A 15479-nucleotide genomic window follows, 5' to 3' on the forward strand; every position below is an offset into this window, starting at 1 on the left:
CTCTCCCAACTGGAAGTTCACAAAAAAAGCGGTGGGGATGGGAGGAGGGGGGTGGGAGCAGCTACCTGGACACAGCCACCTGGTTGCGGCCTCGGGCGTGGAGGTCCTCGTTCTCCTGCTGCAGGGTGGTGATCTTCTCCTCCAACAGCAGGTTTTTTTCTTTCTGTGACAGATAAGAGCGAGCTCAGAAAGCCACCAACCTCACTCGACACAATGTGTGCTGTCACCTCCCTCTTATCTGTGGTCACTGAAAACACTGATTAACTTGAGACCAAATGTCATATTTCGTGAAGCAATAAGATTACTTGGAACAATACAGCTTGGAACACTACAGCTAAGGCGTGAACACAGGACTGCCAACTTTTCACTTTGCCAGATGAGTATTAAAAAAAGAAGAGAGCCACTACTATTTAAAATCTCCATCAGTTCACAAGAGAAAGAGTATTTTGGTTCTCCAAAAGTCAGAAGTATCTAATGTACAAAAATGTAAGTGTATCTGTTATGCTATTCCACAGAAATGGTTGAAAAAAATTTATAGGGAAGCTCTGAGATGGTCTGATTTAAAATTTAGGTTGTGCGCCACACAAGAGGACAGGGAACTTCTTCCAGGACAACGTAACATAATCCATTTCGATTCAACCCTAGGTGGGAACCTAGGCCTCCCTTGCCCCCCTAGAAGGCCTCCCTTCTCCTGGAGACAAAGCCACCTGTGTCCCCAATGCCCACCACTGCCCAGGCCTGTCTTTGCTGACTCTGGCTTTCCATATCTGTCTGACTTTTTTTTTTTTTCAGCCTTGACTTCTTCCTCAGCCCCTGCCCGACCTGTGACATCTGCCAGCCCCTCCTGATTATCCAGGCTACCTGCCCAGTGTCACCCAAGTGACAGCAACATGAGCAGTCAAGAAAAGTATAGGACCCGGATGACAAGGAGGCACTGTTGGACCCAGACCAGCCTCAGCGGCTCAAGGGCCAGCACAGGTGGCAGGTCACAGCTGGTATGGACCAGGCTGGGCCCTCCTCAAAGTACCTTCCCTGGGCACACTTGACAGAGGAAATGCCCAGAAAGCAGAAGCATGAGCTGCCCCCCCTACCATCCCCCACCAGCCGCTGCCAGCCACGGACCACTGTCTCCATGAGGATCAGCCGCTTGTCTAGCTCGTGGATTCGCTCGTTCTTCATCTCGATGACAAAGTGTAAGCTCTCCAGCTCCTGCTCCCAGAACTGGCTGGGGCTCCCGTACTCCTAGACAGGAACACAGAGTGATCTCAGCAGACCATCCGGCAGAGGGGGCAGCAGAGCACAGGCTACCTCCCTCCTATCCACTCTGCCCCCAACTCTGACTTTCACAAGTCACCTCCCTCTCTTGGCCCATGGAAAGTGCTTAATGTGCTTTATCTTACTCTATTCAGTAGTGCATGTTGTGCTCACACCATCACAGATGAGGAAACCGTGGTTCACAGAGGTCAAGTCGCTTGTGCTAAGTGGCAGGTTTGCTCTTTGCACCTAGTTCTGAGTCCAGAGCTTGAGCACTTGACCATCCCATATGCCTCTCTCTGAACTTTACCTTCCCCCTCAGTGACATGGGGACACTGTTTCTTCCAGACCCTTGTGGAGGTAAGAGTGTCAGGTCTGAGCTCTGTCCTTGAAGAGGGACAGGGCTTTCCTGTTGCCCAGACCTGGACCTCCCTGGAGATTGAAGGAGAAGCTGCGGGTGAACTGCTGCCTACCTGGATGTGCTTCTTGTAGTCTTGGCTCAGGATGGACTCCTCTACCCTCTTCATCTTCGCCTGGAAGGCCTCCAGCTGTGCGGTCAGTCTGTCAGTGGTCTCCTGGAGAAGGGCGTGGGATGGAGATGATGAAACCCTGGCCCATAAGTCTGGAGATGGACTTCTCCACCCCACAGGGAGGGGTCAGTATTGGGTTCTTCAGTCTGCTGTTGCTCTACCCAACAATGCAGGCTCTAGCTACTTCAACCACTGCTCGAAACACACAGCCCCACCTCTCCATACCCTTGGGGACGATGTCAGGGTATTCAAGGCCGGTGGTAGTCTGGCATTCAAAATACATGCAAACCAGGCTCAGTGTCCTTGCCCTTTCTCTTCTCTCACTGCTCCCTCTACACGCCTTCTCCTGCAGCCAACATCACATCACTCTTCCAGCTGCCAGGTGCATTCCTGTCTCCATACTGCTCCCCTGCCAGGGATTTCTTCCACCCGAACCTTGCCCATTGCCTTTAGGATAGTGCACCCCCTTACTATGGCTCACAGACTCCCACCGTTTGGTCCTTGCCTCCCTCTCTGGCCTCAGCTATCTCCCACTTATACTCTATACCCAGTCATCTTGGACTTGTTTCAGTTCCACAGGTACTCTATATTTTTTCCCTTTCCTCCATGCCTTTAAACACTTTTTTTTTTTTTTCCTACCTAAGGCACTCTTCCTACCCTTCTTCATCTGAAAAATTCTAACCCACCCTCAGATTCCAGCTTAGATCTCACTCCCTCTAGGAAACCCCTGACCAGCCAGATTGGGTCGGACACCTCCTTTCCTGCTTCCACGGGTCCCTGTGCATCCACCCATCGCTCTAATCACACTGTGGCACCAGGCCCACGAAGTCTCCAAGATGCTCCCAACGGTCCTTGAAAAACAGGCCAACCCTTATCTCAGACCAAGTCCTCCTGAGCTAATATAATAGTGTGGTGGCCACATCACAGAGACTGACACGGCCCAACCCGTCTCACCTGCAGGGCCGCCTTGGCCTCCTGGAAGGAGTGGGTAAGGGCTTCTTTATCCTGCTCATGGGAGGCCTGGAGGACTGGAGGGAAAGGAGACCACTGTGAGCGCAGATCCCTGACACTTCACCCTAAAGCTGTCCGGCAGGCCCCATGAGCTTCAGAGAGCCCAGGTGACCCCCTGGGATCATGGGGGCCAGGAGTCTGAGAATGCTTTTATTCCTCCTCCTATCTCATGGGCTTGGGGCTGTACCAGAACTATAGTAGATATTTAATAGAAGCTCATGGAAGGGGAAACAAATGAGATCCTGGGAAGAACTGTGAACCCTACCAGATTGTGGGTGCCACCCATACCTGGCTGAGGGGAAGATCCAAAGATCTGCGGCAGGCTGTTAATCTCAGGCCACAGCATGCTGTGGAAAATGCACAGGGCCAATGTTCTATAAGTTGGGTTAGCCAAATCACAAAATCATTGACTCATTAGTTGTCAAACTATGGCACAAAACTACAGTAAGTACATTAGATTTGGGGCCAGGAAATCTACCTGGTCCTAATTCTGCTTCCTTAAAACTGAGAAACCTGGAGGAGATCACTTGAAATACCTAAAGTTCCTGTTGACTCAGTTGTGAAATGGGTCAAAATAAGCCTGGCCTAGTTGTCTCTAAGGGGTGAGAAAAGGACATGCAAGGGCTCTCCAGGCTGGGCAGTGCTGTGCAGAGCTGGACTTATCACTCTCCAAATTCACGGAGTTTATTTTTCATCCTGCCTCCTCTACAAAGTTCCTTTTGGAAAATTCCAACCTTGTCTTGGCTGAAAGAAGATAAGAGGGAAATGACTAGTCACTGGGTGGGATGGGAAATAGGACAGACAACAGGAAAGTGTAGTACAGCCAAAGGCCCAGGTATATAAGGGGCCTGTGTCACAGTGGGCAGTGACACAAGGAAAAGAATGTTCAGTAACATAAACGTGATAGAGCTGTCAAAAATTGATAAGATCAGCTACATAAAAACCACAGGCTTAATTTTTATAAATTATGGGCTTAATTAATTGGCCTATCAAGACAGGTTTGTTTCCAGGTAAGATGGAGGAGGCACACTCCATGCAGTCTACTGAATTTAGCTGTAAAACCAGGACAGAATGAATGGAACAACTATTTTCAGACTCTGAAAAGTAAATGGTAGCAGGCAGACTGGGCAAGAAGATCAGAATTCAAAGTACCACTCAACCAGTACATTTAATTTAAACAAGACCCAGAATCTGATGTATTCAAACATCCAAAATATCCAGAATGCAATACAAAATTGCTCAGCATACAAATCCAAAATTCCTCAGCTTGCACTTCTAAATACTCAGCATCCAAAAAGTGGGAAAATCTCAATTCTCCTGAGAAAAGACATTCAACAGATGCCAACAGTGAGGTGCCACAGATGTTGGAATTATTAAGGGACTTTAAGGAAGCCCCTATACAAATGCTCTGAAATAAGGGTGAACACTCTTCAAAAGAATGGAAAACTAGAAAGTGTAACCAAACATTAAAACTAGGAGGGAATTTTAGAACAAAAAAATGAAGTAAAAAACTCACTTGGTGGGCTCAATAGAAGAACAGAGATGACATAAAAAAGAGCTAGTGTGGGCTTCCCTGGTGGCGCAGTGGTTGAGAATCTGCCTGCCAATGCAGGGGACACGGGTTCGAGCCCTGGTTTGGGAAGATCCCACATGCCACGGAGCAACTAGGCCCGTGAGCCACAACTACTGAGCCTGCGCGTCTGGAGCCTGTGCTCCGCAAAAAGAGAGGCCGCGATAGTGAGAGGCCCGCACACCGCGATGAAGAGTGGCCCCCGCTTGCCGCAACTAGAGAAAGCCCTCGCACAGAAAAGAAGACCCAACACAGCCAAAACTAAATAAATAAATAAATTAAAAAAAAAAAAAAAAAAAGAGCTAGTGAACTTCTGAAGATCAATAGAAATTACCCAATCTGAAAGAAAGTGAAAAAATATTGGGAAAAAATGGACAGAGCCTCAGGGACCCAAAAGATAATCCCAGATATCTGACATTTGAGTCAAAGACTCAGAAAGGATGCAGCGCAGAAAAACTATAGGAAGGAATGGTTGAATGCTTCCCAAATTTGGCAAAACATAACCCTACAGATTCAAGATGCTCACTGAACATCAAAGTAAACCCAACGAAATCCACACTCAGACGTATCATTTTTAAAAACTAATAATCAGCCATAAAAAGAAACGAAATTGAGTTATTTGTAGCAAGGTGGGTGGACCTAGAGACTGTCATACAGAGTGAAGTAAGTCAAAAAGAGAAAAACAAATACCGTATGCTAACACATATATATGGAATCTAAAAAAGAAAAAAAAAAGGTTATGAAGAGTCTAGGGGCAGGACAGGAATAAAGACTCAGATGTAGACAATGGACTTGAGGAGGGGGAGGGGAAAGGGGAAGGTAGGACAAAGTGAGAGAGTGGCATGGACATATATACACTACCCAATGTAAAACAGATAGCTAGTGGGAAGCAGCCACATAGCACAGGGAGATCAGCTCAGTACTTTGTGTCTGCCTAGAGGGGTGGAATAGGGAGGGTGGGAGGGTGACGCAAGAGGGAGGAGATATGGGGATGTATGTATATGTATAGCTGATTCACTTTGTCATAAAGCAGAAACTAACACACCATTGTAAAGCAATTATACTCCAATAAAGATGTTAAAAAAAAAAACTAATAAAAAATCTAGAACAGAAAGAAAAATGGTGCGTTACATAGAGGAAATAAGTTTGAATGAGTTGTGGATTTCTCATTAGAAAGCTTGGAGACTAGAAGGCATAAGAACATTTTAAAACTGCTGAAATAAAAGAACTGTAAATCAAGAATACTATCTTCAGTAAAAATATCCTTCAGGAAAGAAGGTGAAATAAAGACATTCTAGATGAAGAAACACTAAAAATTCATCACCAATAGACCTGCTCTAAAAGAATTGCTCAAGGAAATTCTTTAAATAGAAGGCAAATGGTACCAGAGGGCAACTTGAAACTTCAGGAATTTAGGAAGAACAGAACTGGTAAACACCTGGGTAAATGTAATAGACTATTCTTTTTCCTTTGAGCTCTTTAAAATATGATGGTTAAAAGCAAAAATTATAACATTGTCTGACGGGGTATTCAGTGTATGTAGATGTAATATATAAGATTAAGTATAACAAAAAGGGGAGATGATAGACCTATATGATGATAAGGTTTGTACATTCCACTTGAACTGGTAAGATATTAATTCTAAGTAGACTGTTACGCATATCATAATTCTTAGAGCAATCACTAATACGTACATACACATACATATATACATACACAAAGAGATATAGTAAAAGAAAATAGGTAAGTTAAAAAGGAATACTAAAAAATGTTCAGATACTCCAAAAGAAAGCAGGGAAGGGAAAATAGAGGATAAAAAACAGAACAGGGGCTTCCCTGGTGGCACAGTGGTTGAGAATCTGCCTGCCAGTGCAGGGGGCATGGGTTCGAGCCCTGGTCTGGGAAGATCCCACATGCTGTGGAGCAACTGGGCCCGTGAGCCACAATTGCTGAGCCTGCGCATCTGGAGCCTGTGCTCCACAATAAGAGAGGCCGCGATAGTGAGAGGCCCGCGCACCGCGATGAGGAGTGGCCCCCGCTTGCCACAACTGGGGAAAGCCTTCGCACAGAAACGAAGACCCAACACAGCCATAAATAAAATAAAAATAAATAAACATAGAACAAAAAACCTGTTTAAAAAAAAAAAAGAACAAACAGAAGACAAATACCAAAACGACAGACCTAAATTCAACCATATCAATAACAACATTAAACTGCCTAAACACTCCAAATAAAAGAAACCCCAACTAGGTGCTATTGACATGACATAACACCTACTTTTTTTGTTTGTTTTTGGCCGTGCCGTGAGGCTCGCAGGATCTTAGTTCCCCGACCAGGGATCAAACCCATGCCCTCGGCAGTGAAAGCGCAGAGTTGTAACCATTGGACCACCAGGGTCCCTACAAAACCTACGTTAAATATGTCATAGGTAGGGTAAAAGTAAGAGTGGAAAAGCAACATTTAAGAATAAGGAAGATTCTCGGGACTTCCCTGGTGGCGCAGTGGTTAAGAATCCACCTCCCACTGCAGGGGATGTGGGTTCAATCCCTGGTCAGGGAACTAGATCCCACATGCATGGCGCAACTAAGGAGCCTGCGAGCTGCAACTAAGGAGCTGGTGAGCCGCAACTAAGGAGCCCTCCTGCTGCGACTAAGACCTGGCACAACCAAAAAATAAATAAAATTAAAAAAAATAAAAGAATAAGGAAGATTCTCAGGGATGAAGACGTACACTACATCATGATAAAGGGGTCCATTCTCCAGGAAGACATAACAAACCTTAAATACTTATACATGAACAGTCGTTCTTCAAATTACATGAAGCAAAAACTGACAGAACTGAAAGGAGAAATAGACAAATACACAATTACAGTTGAAGACGTCAACACTCCTCAGTATTCGATAGAAAAGGTAGACAGACAGAATATAGAACTGAACAATACTGTCAATGACTTGTTTTAATTGATTCATTTATAAAATACTCAATACACATTCTTTCCAAGTGCACGTGAAACATTCACAAGATGGACCATATCCTGAATCATAAAACAAGCTGTAAAATATTATAAAAGAAATGAAATATAAACTGTGTTCTCTGACCATAATGGAATCAAACTGGAAATCAGTAACAAAAAGAGAACTGGAAAATGTCCAAACACTTGGAAGGAAATACACTTCTAAATATTCAGTGAGCCAAAGAGGAAGTCTCAAGGTAATCTCCCTTGAAGATATTTTGAACTGAACAAAAATAAAAATATAAAACATCAATTTGTAGGATGCAGATAATGCAGTGCTGAGGGGGAAATTTATAGCACCAAGTGCTTATGTTAGAAAAGGAGATAGGTCTCAAATCAATAAACTTCTAGTTTAAGAAACTAGAAAAAAGAGCTAACTAGATACAAAGCAAGCAAGCAGGAGGAAGGAAATAAGAAGTCAGTGAGATTGAAAATAGAAAAATAGGAAAAAAAAAAAATCAATGGAACCGAAAGCTGATTCTTGGAAAGGATTAATAAAATTGATAAACCTCAAGCAAGACTGACAGAGAAAAAAAATTAAATGCACAGATTGCCAATTACAGAAACTTAAGGGGATAGCATTATAGATATAGAAGATATTTAAAACAATATTAAGGGACCACTATGAACAATTCCTATGCACATAAACTTGACAACTTAGATAAAGAGTACCAATTCCTGAAAAACTACAAACTTCCAAAACTCATCCAAGAAAAAATACATAACCTGGACATTCCTTTAACTATTGAAGTTAAATCTGTACTTAAATACTTTCTGGAAAGGAAATGTCCAAGCCCATCTTTTCTTGTGTTTATCTGCTGTCTGTATATCCTCTTTGGTCAAGTATCTGTTTAAATCTTTAGGTTTCTCTGACAAATTCTACTGAATATTTAAAAATGATATAGTGCCAACTCCATACAATCTCTTTTAGAGATAGAAGAGGAAGGGGCATTTCCCAACTCATTCCACTAGGCAAGCTTTACCCTGATACTAAAACCAGACAGATGGTACAAGAAAAAACTACAGACCAGTAGCCCTTATGAACATAGACACAAACATCTTCAGTAAAATATTAGCAAATCAAATTCAGCAATATATAAAAAGACCAAGTGGGGTTTTGTAACACAAGTCCAAAATTTGAAAAATCAATGCAATCTACCATGTTGACAGTATAAAGAAGAAAAATCACATGATTATATGGATAATAGACCTAAATGTAAAACTTAAAATCATATAACTTTTGGAAGAAAACATAGAAGATCTTTGTTACCTAGAGTTCAGCAAAGAGTTCTTAGATATATGACACCAAAAGCATAATTGATAAAAGAAAAAATAACTTGGAATTTATCAAAGTTAAAAGCTTTGCTTTGTGAAAGCCATTAAGAGAATGAAAAAGAAAAAAACAAAACAAAACCAAAACACCCACACAGACTAGGAGAAAATATTTGCAAATACAGAGGACTTGTATCCAAAATATATACAGATCCCTCAAAACTCTACAGTAAGAACAAACAAGCTAATTAAAATGGGCAAAGGATTTCAACAGACATTTTACCAAAGAGGTTATACAGACAGCAAATAAACACAAGAAGAGATGTTCAACATGATTAGTCATTACTGAAATGCAAATTACACCCACAGTGAGTCATCACTGCTTATTTATTAGAACAGCAAAAAATAAAAAGTATTGACAAGTGTTGGTGAAAAGGAACAGTGGAACTCATCCATCGCTGATGGGAATGTAAAATGATGGTCCCTTAGGAAAGCAGTTTAGTCATTTCTCATAAAGCTGAACATACATTTATCATATCCATTCCACTCCTAGGTGTTTACCCAAGAAACTTAAGAACACACAGAGACCTGTACGCAAATGTTTAGAAGAGCTCTGTTCATAATTGCCTCAAGTTGGAAACGACCTGTCCCCCCCGGGACAAGGGGATGAGTGAACACTAGATCACAACTCAGCCATGAAAAAGAATGTACTATTGATACACCCAGCCACTTGGATGACTCTCAAAGGCATCATGATGAGGGAAAGAAGACAATGTTAAAAATTATATTGTATTATTTTGTTTCTCTAACAGTCTCAAAAAGACAAAACCATAGTGGTAGAGGACAGATCAGTGGTTGCCAGGGGTTGGGGTGGGAGAGGATGTGAATACAAATGGGCAGCCTGAGAGGGTGTTTTGGGGGTGATGGAACTGTTCTGTATTGGATTATGGTGATGGTTGTACGAATCTACACGTGTGTTAAAGTTTATGAAACTGTATATCAGAAAGTCAATTTTAATGTATAATAATTAAAAAATAAAAACAAACATAGAAAATAAAAGACAGCAAGGTTATCAAATGTGAAAAACCACCACTAGCCTCTCCCAGTTATACTTCCCCCATGCTGTGCTTTTAGTCATTCATTTAATACACACTTAGGCAGCACCTAATAGGTGCCAAGCAATTTAAAAGTAACTATGAAAGAATTCTGACTGATGGGAAGAACTCAAGACAGGCAGTCCCTTCCCCTCTGGGGTTTTTACAGTAGGAAAATTTTCTTATCAATATATTTACAATGCTAAAATTAATATCAAAGTAATGCTCTGCTTGGAGAAGAAAGCTGTTTTCCCATAATAGCCTTGAGAGGGAGGGAAGGAAGATTTTAGAGATACAGATACTGAAAGGAGATTCAAGGTAGGTTTTAGAGATATAGAAAGTGAACTAAGGTCCAGTGACAGACCCAGTTTCACGGAGTGTATTAGTATTAAAATGCAACCCTTCAAATTCCCAGGGCAAGGCCTTCAATTCTATTTCAAAATTGCGCTAATGTTGCAATATGTTTCAAGATTCTTAAAACTGTTCAGAACTCTGTTCTAGTTATTCCATTTCTGGGAATCTAAGGATATAATGTAAAATGTGGGCACATCTTTACGCAAAACACGTTTAGTGCAGTGTTACTTACAATAGTTAAATCTATATGTCTAGACTCACAGGAAATAAGGAAAACCATGTATGCAGTGGTCTAGATTTTACATTTTAGTAGCAGAATTATTTGGAAACATGTTTGATACAATGTTAAATAAAAAGAACAAGATATAAAATTTTGCATATAAAATAATCTTAACTGTGTTTTAAAAAAGATAAATAATTCTGGGGGAAAGTCATACAAATACTGATGATTAAAGAGAAATTGGTATAACATTTTCAAGGTCAATTTCAATAGCATCAAAAATCTAGATAACCTTCCCCAAAGAAGCTATACAAATGGCCAACATGCACATGAAAAGATGCTCAGCAAAATTAGTCATTAGGGAAATGCAAATCAAAACCATTATGAGATACTACTTTGCACTCACTAGGATGGCAATAATAATAATAGCAACAACGACGGAAACTAACAAGTGTTGGCAAGGATGTGGTGCAGTTGGAACCCTTGTGCATTGCTGTTGGAACTGAAAAGTGGTGCAGCCACTGTGGAAAACAGTTTGGTGGTTTCTCAAAAAGTTAAGCATAGAATTAGCATGTGACCCAGCAGTTCTGCTCCTAAGCGTACACCCAGGGGAACTGAAAGCAGGTGTTCAAGCAGGTGCTTGTACTGGTGGCACTGGTTCACAGCCCAGGTATCCACCAACTGATGAATGGATAAGACAGTGTGGGGTGCCCAGGCAATGGAATATTATTCAGCCACAAAAAGGAATGGAGTAATTTTTAAAATGGGGGGAGTAAAAGGAATGGAGTGCAAATGCACACTGTGGCATGGATGAGCCTTGGAAATGTTATGCCGGGTGAAGGAAGCCAGATGTAGGGGTTGTATGATTCCATTTACTTGAGTGTCCGCAGTGGCAAAGCCATGAGACTCAGAGCAGATTGGTAGTTGCTGGGGGGTTGGAAGGGTGAGGGTGGAGTTTGGGAGTGACTGCTTAGTGGGTATGGGGTTTGCCTTTAGGACAAGAGAGTTCTGGAAGTGGACAGTGGTGATGATTGCAGGGCACTGTGAATGGAGTAAATGTCACTAATGGTAAATCTTATGTGTATTTTACCAAAATAAAAGATATACGTATATAATCTTTGCCATACCAACCCTACTAGGATGTTATTCTAATGATAAAATCATGAGTGTGGCAAAGATTTTACAAAATGAGGTTCACTGTGTAAGTATCGCTGCTATTACAAACAATGGCAAAAGTTTGAAACTGCTGAAATGCCTAACCAAAGGGGCTCAGTTAAATGAACAAGGGTACACACTGGAATGCTATGTAGTTACTAAAACTGTGCTACAGGAGTTTAATGACAAGATGTTAATACAGTTCAAAGTGAAAAAATCAATTTATCTCCTCCCCCCAAAGTGTGTGTGTGCATAGATATATATTCTAGGTAAATACACACAAAAGAAGTAAAAGGGGGCTTCCCTGGTGGTGCAGTGGTTAAGAATCCGCCTGCCAATGCAGGGGACACGGGTTCAAGCCCTGGTCCGGGAAGATCCCACATGCCGTGGAGCAACTAAACCTGTGCGCCACAACTACTGAGCCTGTGCTCTAGAGCCTGCGAGCCACAACTACTGAGCCCTCGTGCCACAACTACTGAAGCCCGCGCACCTAGAGCCCGTGCTCTGCAACAAGAGAAGCCACCGCAATGAGAAGCCTGCGCACCACAACGAAGAGTAGCCCCTGCTCGCTGCAACTAGAGAAGGCCCGCACGCAGCAATGAAGACCCAACGCAGCCAAAAAAATAATAATAATAAATAAAATAAATATTAAAAAAAAAAGAAGTAAAAGGGATCTATATCAGAGGGGTAGCAGTGATTAGTTCTGGGTGGAATTACACACAATTTTAATTTTCTCAGTAATAAAATAATAAATACTAATAAATACTTGCTAAGTATCTTGTGAACTATCAGGGACTGTTCTAGATTCCTTCATCTATCTATCTATCTAACTATAAATTAAATTGTTTGATTCTCATAAAGACCCTATGAACAAGGGTTAACTAACTTCTTTAAGGTTACACAGCTGGTAAATGGTGAAGCTGGGATTCAAACCCAGAGACCATTTGCAGAGTCTGAGAGCCAACCATTATGCTGTAAGATCTTTTTGTTTAATCCATACATTCTAAATTTTCTATGATGAGCACATCACATGTAAAAGGAAAGAAAGTTACTTGAAAAAAATAATCAACCTAACCATACATTGTAAGAGCCGTCATCATTGTGGGGAAGGAAAACAGATATTTTAAAATTCTCCTATTTGTCAAGGTTTTCCAAATTTCCTGTAATGAATACGAATTGCTTTTAAAATGGAAAGGAAAAACACCTCTCAACTAAGGTAAAACAAAGGATGGGGTCAGAGTTTACATGCCTGGAAGGACAAGTTGAAGGACCCTGCAAATTCTAGCCCTGAAGTGACCAACTGCTTACGGACCAGAGGTGGGAGGGAGGGGACAGTGGGAGTCCCGTGTGAGCTCAGCGGGTGGAACAGGAGTCCGTTCCACACCCTCCCAAGTGCATCTTGTCCTTACCTCTCAGGGCCTCCGCATGTTCTGCCTCCAGGACTCTTCGCTGTTCATTCAGTTTCTCTCCAAGCTCTAGCTCCCTCTCCTTCTCCACCTGGGGGCGGGGGGTCCGGAGCAGGATGAGATTGAGTAGGTTCAGGGCAGCCTCGCTTATTCACTCACCGACACTGCAGCCTTTTGGAGGTTGGTGATCAGAGCCCTACCCGCTGATCTGAGCGATGGGAATGACACGTGCCCAGAGAGGGCACAAGGCCTCCAGGACACAGCAGGTGTGGCTGACTTTGCCCTCTTTAGGGCTTAGAATGGGGCTCCCAGAGATTTACCAGGTGGAAAGGGGTTTTGGAATCTTCTAATCCTGATGCCACTGAAGGCAGGGAACCCTTTATTATGTTAGTGTTTCCCCACCTTTCATTGCATAGAATGAATATAATGAATTATAGGCCAGCAGTTACAAATATTTGTTCAACAGATAAAGGACTCTCTTCCTGGCAAAACAAGTAAGAGATACTTACACCAACAATGAAACCAAAAGATGGCCTCACTCTGGGAGTTAACATGGTTAGCAGAGCAGGAGGAAAAGAGATGGGCTGGGACTTACCTTCTGTGCCCATTTCTTCTTGTCCTCTTCGTGCTGCTGGAGAATTCTGGTGACAGACTTCTGGTGCTGCTCGGCCTCCTCAGATGCACAGAGATGGGCAGCTGTGGCTATAGGTGAGGGAAGAAAAAAAAATCACAGAGCTGAGGTTGGGACCAGGCCCAGCAGGGAGGGTGTATGAGCCTCAAGCTAAGGGGTGGGGAGCCTGTCTCCTCCTCGAGAATGGTCTCAGTTGGGGGAGGAGATCAACCTCCAGAGGCAGCCCCTTAAATCTCCCTGGCTTTGGAGACCCTCCTTCATGAAGTGCAGGAGCCAGGGGTCTCATTTTGCCCCTGGGATCTATAGCAGAGCCGGTAACTCACGGGACACGTTCAGCCCATAAAGGTGCTATTTGCTCTACCCCAGGGGTCCCCAACCCCCGGGATCTAATGCCCGATGATCTGAGATGGAGCTGATGTAATAATAATAGAAATAAAGTGCACAATAAAAGTAATGCGCTTGAGTCATCCCGAAACCATCCCTCCCCCACCCACACCCCAATTCTTGGAAAAATTGTCTTCCACGAAAACGGTCCCTGGTACCAAAAAGGTTGGGGACCGCTGCTCTACCCAATATCTAAATTAAAAACAAATAGTGGCTGATGCTTAATAACTGGGCAGATTTTACTTAGTACGACAGATTTCCAACTTATCTTGAAAAAGCCAAAGAAGTGGCGGTGTGTGTGCCTTAGTGTCAAACAGGAGCTGGGCTGAGGGGCAGCTGCGTTCCCCTCCGTCCAGGATGTGGCTCTGCCGTTTGCCACTGTCCTAACCTCTCCTCACAGAGGACGCGTGTAAGGGGCCACTTGGTCACACACTTTACCTGCTGGGCCCTGTGTCTGAGTGTGTGACCCCTCACCTTCAGCATCCTCCGAAGCGGGGGGCAGAGAGGCTGCTGTGAACAGTGAGAAGACGCAAACAGGGAAACCCCAAAACAGCCCTGGTGATGCCACTCTGAGTCCAACAGGCTCTGGGTCTCACCTAAGGCAGGGACCCACCCTCTCGGAGCCTCAATTACCCAGTACGTTAAATCAGGATAATGATAATACCTACCTCATGGGGCTATTGAGATGATTAAGTCAGAAAACAATGGCGATAAAAATAACAACAGCAGGTAAAGAATAAAGAGAGCTTACCATGCTCAGAAACATGCCCAGCTCTGTTCCAAGTATCTCACAGGTATTACTCACTGAATCTTCACAACCACCCAGAGTGGTGGGCACTATGATTATCCCCATGTCACAGATGAGGGAACTGAGGGACAAAGAAATCATGTAACCTGCCCAAGATTACCCAGTTCACAATCGGGATAAAGGACAGCAAACATTCTGAACTACCACCTTGTTCTACCAGCTTATGCATAAAAAGCAGTAAGTGTACAATAGCCAACACATGGAAGCAACCTAAGTGTCCATCAACATATGAATGGATAAAGTAGATGCAGTATATACATCGAAAGGAGTATTACTCAGCCATAAAAAAGAATGAAATTCTGCCATTTGCAACAACATGGATGGACCTAGAGGGTATTATGCTTAGTGCACTAACTCAGAGAAAGACCAATACTGTATGTTACCACTTATATGTAGAATCTAAAAAATACAACATATGAATGAATTTAAAAAAGCACTAAGTGTATTGCCAGGCATTTGGAGGTACTCAATAAGTACTCTTCTTCATTGTTCACTAAATGTTCTCTAAATATTCCTCGGTGCTCATGACAAGCATTGGAGGCTAATACTAGCATTGTTAGCATTATTATAAATGTAGTAGTAATAGGGACTTCCCTGGTGGCACAGTGGTTAAGAATCCTCCTGCCAATGCAGGGGACATGGGTTCGATCCCTGGTCCGGGAAGATCCCACATGCCGTGGAGCAACTAAGCCCGTGTGCGCCACAACTACTGAGCCCACGTGCCACAACTACTGAAGCCCGCGCGCCTAGAGCCCGTGCTCTGCAACAAGAGAGGCC

At 43.1% G+C, this 15479-nt stretch overlaps 1 protein-coding gene across 1 annotated transcript in view; it reads right to left on the reverse strand.

Annotated features, from left to right (window-relative positions):
- The window catches only part of CCDC69 (coiled-coil domain containing 69), a 36139-nt gene that overhangs the window by 2740 nt on the left and 17920 nt on the right, over positions 1–15479 (reverse strand). Inside the window, exons 3-8 of the mRNA XM_082381530.1 lie at positions 13475–13581; positions 12883–12970; positions 2739–2812; positions 1728–1829; positions 1123–1242; positions 66–163 (exon numbers count right to left, since the gene is read on the reverse strand). Coding sequence (XP_082237656.1) covers positions 66–163; positions 1123–1242; positions 1728–1829; positions 2739–2812; positions 12883–12970; positions 13475–13581 — 589 coding nt within the window. The remainder of the gene's footprint in view (positions 1–65; positions 164–1122; positions 1243–1727; positions 1830–2738; positions 2813–12882; positions 12971–13474; positions 13582–15479) is intronic.

Source organism: Balaenoptera borealis, assembly GCF_965194805.1.
Source record: "Balaenoptera borealis genome assembly, chromosome: 2".
Taxonomy (NCBI): domain Eukaryota; kingdom Metazoa; phylum Chordata; class Mammalia; order Artiodactyla; family Balaenopteridae; genus Balaenoptera; species Balaenoptera borealis.